Source organism: Dryas octopetala, chromosome 1, assembly GCF_963921425.1.
Source record: "Dryas octopetala chromosome 1, drDryOcto1.1, whole genome shotgun sequence".
Lineage (NCBI taxonomy): Eukaryota > Viridiplantae > Streptophyta > Magnoliopsida > Rosales > Rosaceae > Dryas > Dryas octopetala.
In genome coordinates, this window is record NC_141366.1 from 12,094,234 (window position 1) to 12,110,266 (window position 16,033).

A 16,033-nucleotide genomic window follows, 5' to 3' on the forward strand; every position below is an offset into this window, starting at 1 on the left:
ATTTTGTTCAATTCATCTGAGAGAAAATAAGCTACAAATCTAACTTATATTCCTTTTTCCTTGTTCCTCTTACAAAATCTTGGGGTTCAGTGTTGGAGTTTGCATCCATAACACATCCCAGCAGGACAATGAAATTGTAAACAAACTTAAGGAGAAAAATCAAATCTGAAAACCTATTTTACATCCATGAAGCTTTTGGATAATGGTACAAACAAATAATAATAATACATAAGATACAACTATTCTGCTACTCAAGTTGTACGACATCTGCAATTTAACTCAACTGTCTAAGGTCAAGAATGCAACCTGCATGGATATTGGATGTCAGGTCTTTCCTGTAAGAGAGAGCTGATGAATGATGATATAATTTATGCATATGATAGGTTCACCAAACTTTTCCTCATAAAAGGTTGCGTTGCAGCCCAATGGACCTCATCCTTGTAATATTGACATGAAGCTCTGAAAAGAAATGAGGGGACTCTTGCCACTAGTTGGAAAAAGGTGTCCAAAGGTCCAATATTTTCTCTTCCTACAAACCATCAGAAAATGAATGAGCATTAAGCTATAATAGAAATATTTAAATTGTCACTATTTGGAAAAAAACAAAAACAAAAAATGCCCTCCATAATTTCTCTGTCACCTGTTTCTGGGAATGCATAAATTTAAGCCTACTCCCCTGGTTTCTCATTTACTGCATCAGCAGAGGATGAGGCTGCCATAGCTAATTCCAGTTTTTTGTTTTTGGCAGCTCTGATCTGGTCTGCAAATGAAACTTCTGTTCGCATTTTTTCTCTCTTTATAAGCTCTAGATCCAATTTCTCCAAAGCTGAGATATGCGTCATGACCATGTCCCCTTGACTAGCAACTTGACCATTTATTGAAGTCTTCCTGTCAAGCTATTAATGAAAAAGAAGGTAGCACCACTTCAACAACATTGGAAAGCATTAATGTCATTAGAAAATAAAAACATTTGAAAACATTATAGAACGACATTAATATGCCCATCTCGGCAAGGTCCAATACATGTTATAGCCAAGAAATCATAAATAGTAGGTGAGCGTAAATGAATCAGGAAAATAAATTTGCAATATACAAGAACTTAGCCTTACACCTGTCTCAAATATGAAAAGGATTCATTATCCATATTTTCTATACACCATGAATATCCTGTTATATTTCAGGGAATTATGGGGAAATCTTAATACGTTACATTAATATGGCCATCTCAGCAAGGTCCAATACATGTTATAGCCAAGAAATCATAAATAGTGGGTGAGCGTGGATGAATCCGGAAAATAAATTTGCAATATACAAGGTCTTAGCCTTACTCCTGTCTCAAATATGAAAAGGATTCATTATCCATTTTTTCTATACACCATGAATATCCTGTTTTATATCAGGGAATTATGGGGAAATCTTAATACGTTCCTACTATAATTTGAATGCTGCCTCTCAACCAAAAGCAACTTCTCTTTGCCCTATTTATTAATCTAGAATTTTGTGCTTAGTGATATTTTATTTTACTGAGTGCGTTTAGTAATATGTCACTTATGTCCATCTTATAAACATGAGCTAAAAAATTTCAGATAGCTATAATTTAACCTTATCTTCGCTTCTGAGCAAGTACCTTCATTAATCTCTGCTTAAGTTTCAGCGCTTTTAGAATTGCCAACTCTTCGTTGTCTTTGTTAATTTTTGCTGCTTTCTTTGCTCTCTTTGCCATCTCCTTTGCCCTTTTCTTTTCTGCAGCCTGCTGAAGCTGTTGTTGATATAATTCTTGCTGTATCTTCTCGTAGCTATCCCAATCTAGCTCTTGTTGTTCACTCCCACCTTGCTTAGCCGCCTCTGCTATGCTTTCTACCCACGACAGAAAAATTTTCTCCTTTAACCGTTTCCATTTCAAACGCTGTCCCCAAACACGTCTAAGTGAAGAACGCATTTTTGCCTTGGACTCAGAGCTACATAAGGCCAACTTTTTTATTAAAATAATGTGGCATGTTTGTCTTGACTTGGGGACTCAGCCACTCTTAGAGCAAGAAACTTTTTAAAGAATTATAGTAACAAATGTATCTTACAGCAAAGGTGCCCTGCAACCTATGAAGATTGGCTTCTACTGGTTACACTAAGTCCATGAGACGAATGCGGTCATGTTTACTTGGTTAGCAGGCTTGAATAGACCTTACAGCAAGTTCTCTCTCCATCCCTCCCTCCCTCCCAAAATGGGAAAGCAAGAAAAAAGCTTACAAAGAAATATCAAAGCTCAGAATATTTTTTGAGGCCCATCTAAGAGGTTGCACATGTTTTATTTTCTTTCCTCTTCCTTTGATGAATGATTGATTAACTAATCTAACTATTCTCAAATTAGTATTCAAAAAGAAAAAGAAAAAAACCCTACAGTTAATTTGCTTGCTTTCCATTACAATATAATGTATCCATAATCTTTAAGTTATAATTCATCCATGATAAACAAATCAAACAAATTACCATCATGATCCTTATAAAATCACACAAAGATTAATTGAAATGAAAATCCAATGGCCTATAAAGGTAACCATTCTAACAAATAAGGACTGTTAGAACTCATTCAAACTTAAAAGTACCTCCAGAAAAGTTTCCATTAATTTACCACTCTGTACATATAATCATTTTTAGAGTAACCAAAGAATCATCACCACAACATTTGTCAATCTTTCCATCCTCTCTGCATATATACTTTTAGTGTAACCATACTTGACATTGGGCTGTTAACTACAATTCTATTTTTCACACAATCAAAGCCGTTTACGTTTGGTTTGAAAGTTTAATCATATAGTTATAATTCTTACGTTTTACAAAGAGTTACGTCATCAAGATTGTGAGTGTACCTATGAGAACGGGGATGCTCGGACATCTTCTTTCTAACCTGAAAACTATTGAGAGTCACAAAGAGAAGTTTTCAAAAGAAAATAAAATTATTAAGAAAAGAGGATTACTTTTCCTAACATAGGTTGTGCAGTACTTATGAACAAAAAAGGGAAATACTCAAACAAGAATAACAAACATCCTAAAATTTGCAGAAACATCTGTTACTATGCCTTTTGATATAAATTCTTGCATGCTATTTCACAAACACCCATGTGCAGAAGAAAAACATGAAGAAACATATTGAATCTTACATGACTTCACCTTGGGGTCTTTTAAGGCTTCTATTGTTCTGTGCTTGATTCGCTCACAAGTCTCTGCATTATGTGGAAGATCACAACTACAGATTCAACCAAATGTATGACAGTTCAAAATCCAAGAACAAATTTACACTATATATATCTTGTTACCTGCACTATGTTTCCTGCCTTTGTTCCATGGTACTCTCCCTTTGTTTGCTAGTCCTATTTTCTTTCGTCTTTGTATTTCCTTATAACCTACATTGCTAATACTCACTGGAGAGTCACTGTGACAAATTGATTGAACCTCGTTGCTTAGACCTTGCTTCTCATATGAATTTATGTCAACTATAGAATGGCAGACGTTGGCAATATCACATTTCTCAGACATGTCAACACTGATGTGCATGGCTCCAAAAGAACAAAGTCTAGGGAAGGAACCAACAAAGGCAAACAAGGGAGACCAATTCCTCAAAACAGGCAAATGATAATTCCAGTGCTCTATGTTCTGTGGAAAGTGAGTCGGTTCCACCACATAACCAAACAGTGGAACATGATTGAGAGTTGAGTGTGGAGCAGACAATCTCCTGATAGAAAATAAAAAAGTGATAATGGACTGTGGTTATACAAATGTCAGATCAATCTGAAATTTATAAAATTATCAACCTATATATCAATGCAAACATGCATATGTGTATATATGTCACTTCATGAAAAATTTTCCCATACATGCAGGAGAGCAGTAACTTCGCCGTGACATTACATCTATCAGATGCAAGTCCTCCATATGTGTGAACTTCACAAATCATTCAAGCAAATTATCTTGCATAAAGGGGATATATACTAACTACACGCAAGGCCAGTTGTACAAGAACTTCACCAGAACGCTAACCTGGTTGGTTTATATTGAATTGTAACTGTAGAATTGTTATCAACATGAGGAATAGAAACCTGATCAGCTAGTTTATTCATATGGTATATGTACTATTACCAACTCAGTTTGATGATTGTTAAATCATCAAATGTGTGAACATTCCCCACCTAAGCATTTCTAATGGGTTGCCAGCTTCCACGAAACTTGATAAATCTCATTACAGAAAATTGTATGCTAAATTATCATATAGCATTGCAAAATGGAACCAATAACACCTTTTCAAGCTGGCAGTAGAACAATCCTTTAAACACTGCCAGCCTCTTTTTAATCGTAGTATTGCATATGCCACCACTAAAAGTCTAATACCACTATGGAAAACTCATTTCTGATGTGCATTGATCACATTGATATACGCAACTAGATAGCATATACCCAATCCACACTTAGGTCAAAAGTACAAATTTGGTTCATGAAAATCTGCTACTTACTAAAAGCAGTGGGCTGACCACTAATAATAATTAATAACACAAAAGAAAAAGAACAAAAAACTAGATGGAACTTGAAGCATTCATATCCTTTGCTTTTCTTCAAAGTTCTTTTAAATGCTCAATTTCTGGAGGTGATTCACAAAATGAAGGTTTATGTAAGAAGAGAAACACAAATATAGAGGCAACCCATTTCAAGAAATGGACCAATCTTCCAAAACGAGAGAAAAGAACGAACTTACAGGTGAAAGAACGGCATTTCAAGGTGGAAGATAAGCCGGAGGGTGCAGGCAGAGCAGACCCGTTTTGCAGCAAAACGTGGATTTGAGAGCTTTTAATTGGCAACCACTTTTCGGCCAAAATGGGCTTGGGCCTGGGCCCATATTGCCTCTCTTTTCTTTCTCCTATACTCACCCATATCATCAAGCCTGTCATCAATTTAATGAAAATTTATGTGACCGCAAAATACATATTACATGGTCAGCTTTAGCTAACCTCCATGGTTGAGTACAAACTTCAGGTGAATCAAAGGCTCAAAGCTTCAGCAGAAAACCCATATCCCTGAGCCCACCGCAGACGTCCCCCCGATCGTTGATTCCTTGAAGCACGAAAAAAAGAAGAAAAAGGGCCGGTTTTTCTTCAAGAAAAGGTCAGGATTTGTTGCTCAAACGTGGAGATTGAGAATGAAGAAGACAGAGTGCTTGGGTATATGGAGGATGTTAAGTATAAATGAACCTGTGTGCTGATGTGTTGTACAAATATTGAGGTTGGCCTTGGCTTAAGTCTAAGTTAAGGCGATTTTGCATGTACTTTCCCCAAATTCTATTACATGAAATGTTTCTGTTTTATTTTGGTGTTAGCATCTAATTTTGATTTTGCCAAGAGAAAGTTTAGTGTTACAGTTTCACAAAAAATGTGACAGCTTAAATTACCTTTTATTCAATAAATAGTCTTATAAAAACAATATAATTAAGGACATAGTTGTAAAATATAATCATTAAAATATAATTTAATAAATAAAAAGAAGATTCAATCATCTTAAAACGTAGAAAAAGTAATGAAAATTATAAAACTAAGAACAAAATATAAAAACAAAAAAACACAGTAAAAATGTTAATTGACATGCGTGGAGTGCGTGCCAAAAACTAGTAACTACGTAAGCAAACTCACAAAACCTGACCTTAGTATGATTTATATAACTCACAATATCTAACCACTTTGCTACCTAAAATGGCAAAAATTCTATAATAGGAATTTATGTCATATGAATACCTTTTTTTGCTTTTGGATCATACGGATTCACTTTCAATAATAAAATTTTAATTGGTGTATTACCGTTTAATTTATTTGTATAATATTTGAATTCCTAGCATAGATGAATTTTATAATATGTATGATCTATTGTTTCTAGGTTCAATTACTATACTCGATAAAGAACTTGTTAATATTCATGCACAATACAATGAGTATTTGATCACGTATAATTGCACACTATCAAGCGTGTTTAGGGGCTTATTTGGCAGTGCTTTTAGAAGGCTTAAAAACGCTTTTGCTTATATTTGGCAAAAAAAATAAAAAGCACTTTTGAGTTCAGGTGCTTACTTAAGAAGCGCTTCCAAACATACTAACAAGAAGCATTTGAATTTTTTTTCAAAAAATCTATGAATATCTAACAAAAGTGCTTCTAGTAAAAGAGTTACTAAGCAAAAGCGCTTCCTACAGAAACACTCACAAACAAGCCCTAATTTTGGTCACCTAAATGGAACACAAACCTAGAGGTTATAAACACAAAAAAGTCAAATTTAATAATAAAAAGAAAAAAAAAACTCACTTTTTCCTTTTTCAGAGTTGTTATAGGTGATGATTTGCTATTTCATTGATTAAAAAACACAACATAAGTAGTGTAATGAGATTTAGAGTTTAGAAAGTGAGAGAAGGTGATAGTGTTGATTGTGTAGTGTGATTTGGGTTGAAATATAAGATAGGAGAAAACTTATCTATCACTAGGATTAGGGCTGAGTCGGGTTGACCGAAAAACCGAGGCCGAGCCCGAAACCGGCCCAACCGATACCGAAATAAAACCGTACCGGAAGTTCGGTTTGACTACCGAACCGGGAGGTTCGGACTCGGTCCCGGTTCCCATATCCTTAAACCGTCGGTAAACCGAACCGAACCGAATATATTTAACAAATCATTTACATAATTCATTTTTATACATTTCTAATACATTTCTAATAAATAATTTATAATTTTATATAATACATTTCTATAATTTATATAAAACATATATAAATTTATAAACCCCTATAATTTTAATTTATATGTTTTTTAATATATATAAACTAATTAAAAATACCCTAAACCATAATATTAATATATTATACTAAATTAGTGAATGGAGTCAAGGCCCAAAAATAGCCCAAAATGTGGCCCAAAACATGGCCCAACATGTGTTCGGTCTAGGCCCATAACCGAGCCGAGCCGACCGAATTCTTCGGTTGACCGAACATCGGTTTACCGGCTTTTCGGTCTCGGTCTCGGTTGCCGTGGAGGCTTACCGGAGGGGTTCGGTTCGGTCTTCCGTTTAGGGGTTTCGGTTCGGTTACCGATCCGAACCCACCCCTAACTAGGATACCTGCTCATATGTCTAATTTGGTGTCACAACTCAACGAAATTTTGACAAGTATTGTTTATTTCAAACAGAAGTCAAACTCTCTTAAGAGTTGTCACAATTTCATTATATTGTAGCATCACTATGAGCTGACATCTCAGTAATAGATAAGTTTATCTTGAAAAATAAAAGATGTGTGTAAAGAGATTTGATAAAAGTTTTAGCAATAATACCAGAGACATCAATTATTATCTCAACTTTTGTTCGTTAAGATGACACGACAATTTCTTACTTGATGCAAATACATGAGGTTTAAAGTTGGTCCAATTATTGAATAAATAAAATACTAAAACATTAGTTGGGATCAAAAAGTGGAGATAACAGTTGAGAAATTACACTATGTAGCCTTCGTTCGGGGCTTATACTTTTTCAGGCATGATGCCAAATGTGTTACCTTTTTAACCCTATTGAAATTTGAAATGTCTAAAATGCCTTTAATATAAATATTTTATTAACACTCTCAAACCCAAGTAGATTCACTATAGCTTTTCTCTCTCTCCCACACTCCACCTCTTCTAGATATGAGTTGCAAATCGAAGAAAGACCTTCTGCCACACATATCACATTTTGCACAACGAGGTTCGATGGCCACTAGCCACGAAGCGGCCATTATCTGGGCAACGTTGATGTTGCCATGATCTCCACGATTTGCGCAACACTGATGAAAAAAGAGAGGCTGTGAAATGGTGATGCAATCTCATTGCAATAGATGAAAATCTGAAACTATTCCAGTCAAATTAGGATTGTATGAGTTAGGTATGCAAATTTTCATTATCTTTGATACCTAAACATAAAATTAAGAAAATAAAAAATAAGAGAGGGCACCCGTACTTGAGGCATCAAGTGTGTTGGTGGTGATCGTAGCCATCGAAGACAAACAGTAAATTATAGTCGGTTTTGGTGCTATTAAAGAAGTTTTGTGATTGTAAAAGTTACATAGTCACTTAGGTAGTCCATATTTATTGATTTCCTCTTTTGGGTTCTTTAATTTTTATTGGAATGTTGGTGATTTTCTAGGTTTTGAGAGAAAGAGATTGATTTGATTTGTGAGTTTCAGATATGAGTTTGTGATCAATATTCTAGTCGATTTGGGTTTACTCTTATTTTAGACCTAGAGTAAGCCTTTTTCTAACAATTTTAAAAAGAGGTATAATTGCTATTTAAGAAAATAAAATATGGGTGTCAACATCAAATATTTGGATATTCATAAAATCACCCTTTAGTCCTTTACCATAATATTACTCTTAATAAGCCCAAGGTACCCAACACTGCCTTGATAGCGGCCCATCCTTCTTCATCCCCAAATTCCCAATATATAATAAACCACACAGAATATCGCGCAAACAGTACACACACAGTGCGCGCCGTCTCAGCCCTCACTCTTTGCTCTCCTCTCATCTCAAGGGTTAGGGTTTATCCTCTCCCCTCCTCCCCCAGTCCCCAATGGACCCAACCAAGAAGCGAAAGCTGGACGAGAACGGCGTCGTTTTGGACACCGATAACTCCATCCCCAAACTCGCTCCCGAGGACGCTCGGAGGCTCATCGAGCGATTCACCCCCGATCAACTCCTCGACATCCTCCAAGACGCCGTTTCTCGCCACGTGGACGTCCTCGACGCCGTCCGATCGATCGCCGATCCGGACGCCGCCCAGCGCAAGCTCTTCATCCGCGGCCTCGGCTGGGACACCACCACGGAGGGCCTCCGAACCCTCTTCTCCGCCTACGGCGAGCTGGAAGAGGCCATTGTCATCCTCGACAAGACCACTGGCAAGAGCAAAGGCTACGGCTTTGTCACGTTCAAGCACGTCGACGGCGCTCTGCTGGCTCTGAAGGAGCCGAGCAAGAAGATTGACGGGCGTATGACTGTCACTCAGCTCGCGGCCGCGGGCAATTCGGCCTCGAACACGACTTCGAACAACGCCGTGGACGTGTCGCTGCGGAAGATCTATGTGGCCAATGTGCCGTACGAAATGCCGGCCGATAAGCTGTTGGCGCATTTCTCGCTGTACGGGGAGATAGAGGAGGGGCCGCTAGGGTTTGATAAGCAGACCGGGAAGTGCAGGGGGTATGCGTTGTTCGTGTATAAGACGCCGGAGGGAGCTCAGGCGGCGCTTGTTGATCCCGTGAAGAATATTGAGGGGAAGCAGTTGAATTGTAAATTGGCTATTGATGGGAAGAAGGGCAAGCCGGGCAGTGGTGCCGACGGGGCGGGGCAGGGTCAGGGACCCGTGGGCGGGCCCAATTCGCACGGAGATGGGATGGGGATGGCCCCGCCGTCGTCGATTCCGGGGCAGTATGGTGGACCAGGTGGGATTGGGTCTTATGGTGGGTTTTCTGGTGGGCTTCAGGGTCCACCTCCGTTGGGTCATCATCCATTGGGTGGGCCGGGGTTGTCGTCTGTCGGAAGCCAGGCTCAGTCGGGTTTGGGTGGTGCTGGTGGTTATGGCGCTGGGTTGGGTGGTCCTTATGGTAATTATGGCGGGCCTGGAGCTGGGGCTTATGGTCTGGGTGGTGCTGGTGGTTTGGGTGGAGCTGCTGGTGGTCTGGGAGGTGCTGGGTCTGGTGCTGGAGCTCCTGGTAGTGGCGCTGGTACTGGGTCATCTTTGTATGGATTGCCGCCGAGCTCGGGTGGATTGCCCTCTGGTAGGTATCCAGAGAGTGGGCACTATGGCCTGTCGTCATATGCGTCTCAGAATCAACACCACCAGGCAGCTGGAACATCACCGGTGCCAAGGGTTCCGCAAGGGGGAATATACCCGAATGTGCCACCTTATTACTGAGGTATTTTCATTGCTATATGTTTGTTTTTGCTATTCTGTGTTTAATTTTGTGCTATGGTTTTTTGTTGCATTGCTTGGTGCTTTGTATTTCTGTGTATGGTTTCTTGCTTGCATCCCTGATTCCCTGTGTATAATTTTGCCTCTGTCCAATTTTTTGCAGTTGTTTTTGGAATTTGTTAAATGTCTCTTGCCTAAGATACACATTAACTCTCTGTGTGAGATCACATGTGTGTGTGTGTGTGTGTGACTTTATGGATTCTTTTGGTCAGTCTTTTTCATGTTGTGGTTGTTGTGCCTATAGCAGGTGTTTTTATATTACTTAAGATGGATTGTAGTAGCATTTATATTGATTTTCTTTGTGGTTTTGTTATTTGTATCAAATATTTTCATGAAATGTCATGGCCTTCATCCTAATTGTGTGACCTCCAAAGTTTCAATTTGAGCAGAATTGCTTGATCTGATATGCATGAATTAGTGAATTACATTATAATTTTTTGTGTTTGTTGATATGTAAGAGGAACCAACACCACGTGATTGCTAAGCGAATCTTATAACTGTAATACCAAAACCATGCTTGGTGTCATAATTCCCAAACATGTCCTAATTTAATTTCCGTAACACCAAAATTTGAAGTTATTATGGTTCTGAGATTAGCATTTTGTGAGTGAGATAACCTTTCTGCATTTTAACCCAACCCATTCTTTGATTTCTGATAATCTTATATGACCCAAAGTTGAAGTGGTTAAATTTTTCCAGGAAAAAAGTGTTTTTATTTGTTAGGTTTAATGAGGTTTTCTATGTTTCGTATATAATGAACATCCTAGTTTTCGACTTTTTTTTTTTTCTGCATTCTACTTTCTGATCTTTCATATATAATATTTCTATTATTTGTAGAATTTGGGCTACTTTTACTTAATGGATAAAATATATAGAACTGGGAATTTGACTGATGTGTTTGGTTGTACTTTTTTACCACTTAAAGCTGGAGGAATTGTATGGATTTTAGTTCACCTTTTCCGAGATGCTTTGTCCACTTGATCATGTTATTAATTCTGTTTGCTGATTTTGGTTGAGTATGGATGAGTTGTTCTTTTGTTCAATGTGTATTGAGATTCATAAAGTGGAGGCATAATACTTGAGAATGAATGTTGATATCCTTTTTTGTGCCTTCACTTGTTGGGGGGTAGACTTTTTCTTCGTGTGCCCATTTGTTTGCTTTTGCAATGTTTTTTTTTTTTTTGGGGATGTGATGGAATTAACTCAGAATCTTAGCATAACTTAAGTTGAAGTGTGCAACAGAAAATGTGATAATGTTACACGTCTAATGACCATTAGTGGACTGGAGTCAGAGTTTTCAAACCATAATGGTGTGTTTGGATGGAAAAAAAAACTTGGAATTTAAACAAAACTCAGCATTTAAGAAATTACATGCTATAATTTCCTTGTTTGGGTCCGTAAATACAGAATTTTTTAAATTCTATGTGGAAAAAAAACTTGGGATTTGAGGGTTGTAAATTCCAACTTTAAATTCCACCTAAATTGGTGTCATTTTCAACATTCCAATTTGTAAGTCGTGTTCACCCATCACCTTGCCAATTAATCACAATACCACCACCACTACCACCATGCCGTTGCTACCACCACCACCGCCACCGTCACCACTATTGACACCACCACCACCACCACCACTGCCGCTGTCACCATCACTGCCGCTGCCACCACTACCATCACCACCATCACCACCACCGCCATCCCCACCACCTCTAGCACCCCATTTATCGCCGCAACCATTTCTCCCACCGCTTGTGGTCCATCACCCCTACCACCGTCGTCAACTCACCACAAGCATCATTTTTATTGTTGCCACCATCACCATCACTTTTTTTTAATTGATGCATAAAAAAATAAAACTAGTATAAATTCCATTATGTTTACATGTTATCCAAACAAGAGAATTTACATATTCTAGAATTTTAAATCACATCATTTGTATTCCTTAGTAGTTTAAATCTACTTCATCCAAACGCACCATAAATTTTTGGCTTTAGGGATTGAGGTTGATGTAGATGAAATTGTATGTGTTGAAGTTTTGTAAACAAGTTGACTTTGAGGGTTAGTGAAGTAGTGGGAGTATGCTTGTGCTTGCGTTTATTTTGCAACCCATTTTCAAGCTTGTCTAACTGACAATTGATTATGTATTCTCATGCACACATTTATATGAGGAAAATGTGTTGTTTACTTGTTGGGTATGAAAGTAGTTGGATGCGGATATGAAATTAGTTGGGCGCAAAATTTTGTTGAAGTTACGCATTAGACCATCAAAACATATCCTCCCTTTGATGTTGTATATGATGTTAGGCAAGTAGCTCTTTATTCTAACTGTTTTTACCATTAAGTATTGATAAAAAAATGCTTTGTGGAAGTCTTAAGTCTTTTATAAGATGATGGAATTGAGCTTCAGAACTTGGATGTGGTTCTGTTATTTTTTTTTTTTTTTGGTAATATGGTGTATTTTACAGGAATAGTTCCAGTTATTTGTTTCTGATTTCTCAGCCTGAAGGTTCTCCTTTTTTAATTTTTCCGACTCTTTTTCAAATATTTGGATAATGTAGCAATCCATTTTTTATTTTGTATGTTAGTAAGAAAGACATATTACCTGTAACTATGCTTTGTGGTTTGTTTTGATTATTTGCTTCAAGTTGTGTGAACTCTGTTTTGCATGGTTGTTGAGTTGAGCTGTTTGTGTGCTTTATGGTTCAATTAATTATGAATTGAGTTGTTGATGGATGTTTGATTCAGGTGTATGACCGCTTGTTGGGCGCAGATGCTTTATGTGCTTCTGGTGATTGCGTGATTGCAGACTAATATGCTCTGGTTTGATGATTGTATTAGCTATGCTTTTGCAGCAACTTCCTCACTTCTTCTGCACCTTTTAAGATGTTGGTCATTTCTGAGTTATGGTAGTCAAGTGGCTAAACTAGACTAGTTGTTGTATTCTGTCAGGAACTAATGTGATTTGCGGGATTTTAATATAAGTATAGTTTTTTTATATAGTTACTGATTTACATTTTATTTTAATTGAGAAAATTGTACCGTGGTTGCTGGTTTGATATTTACTTGAAAGTTTTCTTATTGTTGATGTGGCTTTATTTGGGTGGAGCTCCTGATGTTGGGTGCTACTGAGTTTATTACTGATATTATTTATGTATTAGAAATATGCGTACATGTATTAAATTTATGTAGTTGTGAGATTCCATTGGTGAGACTAACCCTACATGCTTGGTGCGGGGACTTCGGTTCCCTCTGTATCAGCTGTCTTGACCAAATTGTGTCTATTTATGTGCTGGTTTCTTTCTTCCGTGTGAACATCTTCTGGTTTTGTTTTGGATGCATTTGCAATTTCTTTGGATTGATTTTTTTTCTTCCCCCTACCCAGTTTGAGGTATGATCATGTTTGGTTTTGATAAATATTTAGGGGTATGATCATTCATCAGAGTTGGTCAAAATTTGATAGGGATTTATTGTGGTTAGTGCTGATGTTTTGATGGAAAATCTTGTTGGACAGCAAACTCATTAAGCAAAAGGTGGTTTATTATAGAGATTCTTGGTGACCATATAATTCTTGATTGTGAAAAATGGTGGTGTTGCTAGGTTTTTTATGATACGTTTGAGATCTTTTTGATTGAGTTGAGCAGGACTGCAATTCAGTTTTGTTGGACTGTTGATTCTGTTTTGGTTCATGTGGTCTTTCTCTAGCACAGAGAGAGAGAGAGAGAGAGAGAGAGAGAGAGAGAGAGAGGTTTTTGGTTGATTGTTGTGAGATGTGCATTTGTTTAACGTACTGGAAGACTGTTTTATATGGAGGTGGATGAATAGGTTAGCTTTGTGCTTTGTTTTTCTTTCCTGCTCAACTTTTATAGTTCTTTTCATTTATGAACCCATGATATCATTTTTTTATATTTTATATGGCATAGCTTGGTTGCTTTTTTGGCTGTGATGATAGTTGTTCTTTGCTTTTACAGTTGACCTTTGTGCTGCATTTCATTTTATGTGATGATAGCTATCTGGGCAGAAATTTGATATCCTCTGTTGGGCCATCCAGTGTAGTTGATTTTTCTTTTCTTTTTTATTATAATCCAGTGTAATTTGATAGTCTGTACACATTTTTCCGACTTCTGTTTGTGCTATATCTGTTATGTCTGTGGTGAGTTGCCGTATTCGCATTTGTATGGTGTTTTGTGACCGAACTCTCAATGCTACCACCCTATGCATTGTGCTTGTTAAAACAATGTGGGAATCTGCCTTTGGTCCTGTATAATGATTCCTTTTTTGGAGATTTGAAGTTGTGCTACAGAATGAAAAAATTGGTAGTCATGAATTCCGGATGTTAACTTGGAATATCATTATTCAATTGGATATCATTTTCTGATTGTCTGTAGTCATATTTGCTTGGTAACTAGAAGAGTTTGATTTAGTATGATTGTTTTGATTATGTTCTGGTTAAATTTGGACCACTTGCTCTTGTTTCTGTTTAACACCATTGTTTTGGTTCATTTGTGACTTGATCATTGTATTCTTTTGTGTAATTTTGACATGATACGACCCAGAAACTTGCAAATAATACCGTCGTTACTCTCTTTGTTTTTCACTTAATGTATCGTTCTTTTTTTGGAGTGGGGGGAGGGGGTGGTGTAAGTTGTGGAATGGGAGATGTAGAGGAGACCGCAAGTGGAGATGTAGAGGAGGGATATTTGATACCAAAGCTGAGGCCGTCGATTTGTAGCAGATGAAGGTGGTGGGTGAGTAGATAATGTCTGCTGTTTTGTATGCCTTCGTTAAAGCTGGCAATACCTAATAAACGATCTCAAATTCAAAATAGTGGCTCAAGTTTGCCACTCTGTGTATGTAGTTGGTATGTATACGTGTAAGTTGTGTAAAGATGAATTCTCTATGTTAAAAAGCTGCTCAAAAATGCAATGGGAATTGAGAATCATTTTGCAACTTTATTCTTGCTTTGTTTTATGATATCGACCTTCTTATGCTCTTTGTTACCATTTGGTGAAGTTTGAAACTTGGAAAGACAAGCCTACCCTACATCTTCTCTTCTAATAAATGTACACACTTTTTAATGGAAACAGTGCTGAGCCTTAGCCACGCATTTGCTCTAAAGTCTCAATCTTTGAGTTCAAGATTAAGAAAATAAATAAGAGAATAAATATCATGAATAAACGGATTATCACTGTAGGTTGTATTTTCCAATAATGATAATGATATCAATTATTTGTTTGGTGTAATTACCTATCAATTACTATTTGAGCCATTACAATTAGTCCGTTCCCTGACATATATTTTTCTTATTTAGAATTTTTCGACATATTTTCTTTAACAATAGGCCACAGTCCAAAGGCCAAGTTGTTTGAACAACATGGGGAGCCAATAAATCGGCATAACCATTACTGCACTGCTGTAGTTGTATTAGTTCTAAACTATATTCTAATACGCTCAATGAATCCATATTCAACTTTATAAAACGTTTCAGAAAATAATGAAAAAACAAAAAAAATAAAAAATAAAAAAACATTCCCTATCGATCAATGACCATGTGGAAGAAACATTGGCACGCACATACTAAATCGCAGGGGTTAAAATTACAAAAGGCCCATTCCTAACTCCTTAATTTACTAAAGGCTTCTAAGAAAATTTCTATCTAGGTACAAAATAATATACATGAGAGCAGTCCTTCCGGACTTGAATACTTTATGGTGATACATATTGCCCTATCATGTATAAGAACATCCCTATACAACGACACATGATATTTTTCCTATATCATAATATCTCTTATATGACAATTTATGGTGTCCATCCTACATATATTAGAAAGTTTTCATGCATAAAGACGTTCTTGTATATGATGAACATAATGTATTGCCGTATAGTATTTGGATCCGGATTAGACCCTCACAACTCGGGCCGTGATGCGAAAGTTTTCATACATAAGATATTAGTCAATAATTGTAAATAGAAAATATGGCAAAAAAATAACAAAATGTTATAAATCATATATTAAGGTGAAAAAAAT

At 37.0% G+C, this 16,033-nt stretch overlaps 2 protein-coding genes across 3 annotated transcripts; one reads left to right on the forward strand and one right to left on the reverse strand.

Annotated features, from left to right (window-relative positions):
* Window positions 1–11: 11 nt before the first annotated feature.
* LOC147297932 (histone-lysine N-methyltransferase, H3 lysine-79 specific-like protein) lies at window positions 12–4,822 on the reverse strand. The gene is made up of 7 exons (XM_086257485.1): window positions 4,742–4,822; window positions 3,312–3,727; window positions 3,166–3,218; window positions 2,865–2,902; window positions 1,628–1,958; window positions 641–896; window positions 12–529 (listed from the first exon to the last, which is right to left on the reverse strand). Exons 1-6 carry the CDS (start codon window positions 4,756–4,758, stop codon window positions 669–671), a joined length of 1,083 nt encoding a protein of 360 aa, XP_086113611.1. The 5' UTR covers window positions 4,759–4,822; the 3' UTR covers window positions 12–529; window positions 641–668.
* A 3,633-nt stretch (window positions 4,823–8,455) lies between these two features.
* LOC147297933 (RNA-binding (RRM/RBD/RNP motifs) family protein) lies at window positions 8,456–15,051 on the forward strand. Of its 2 annotated transcripts, none has more exons than XM_086256298.1 (2): window positions 8,456–9,952; window positions 14,626–15,051. In XM_086256298.1, exon 1 carries the CDS (start codon window positions 8,614–8,616, stop codon window positions 9,949–9,951), a length of 1,338 nt encoding a protein of 445 aa, XP_086112424.1. In that variant the 5' UTR covers window positions 8,456–8,613; the 3' UTR covers window position 9,952; window positions 14,626–15,051. The 2 variants fall into 2 exon arrangements, with proteins under 2 accessions (XP_086112424.1, XP_086112418.1); XM_086256292.1 differs by lacking the exon at window positions 14,626–15,051 and adding an exon at window positions 12,751–13,083.
* Window positions 15,052–16,033: the final 982 nt, after the last annotated feature.

What these genes read in the sequence shown, in the direction of transcription:
- LOC147297933 (XM_086256298.1), top strand. Translation starts at nt 8,614, where the DNA reads ATGGACCCAACCAAGAAGCGAAAGCTGGACGAGAACGGCGTCGTTTTG.
- LOC147297932 (XM_086257485.1), bottom strand. An exon ending in AAGCCTTAAAAGACCCCAAG is followed by an intron (nt 2,903 to 3,165) that starts GTGAAGTCATGT and finishes AATAGTTTTCAG; the next exon opens with GTTAGAAAGAAGATGTCCGA. An exon ending in TTAAGCAGAGATTAATGAAG is followed by an intron (nt 897 to 1,627) that starts GTACTTGCTCAG and finishes TTTCATTAATAG; the next exon opens with CTTGACAGGAAGACTTCAAT.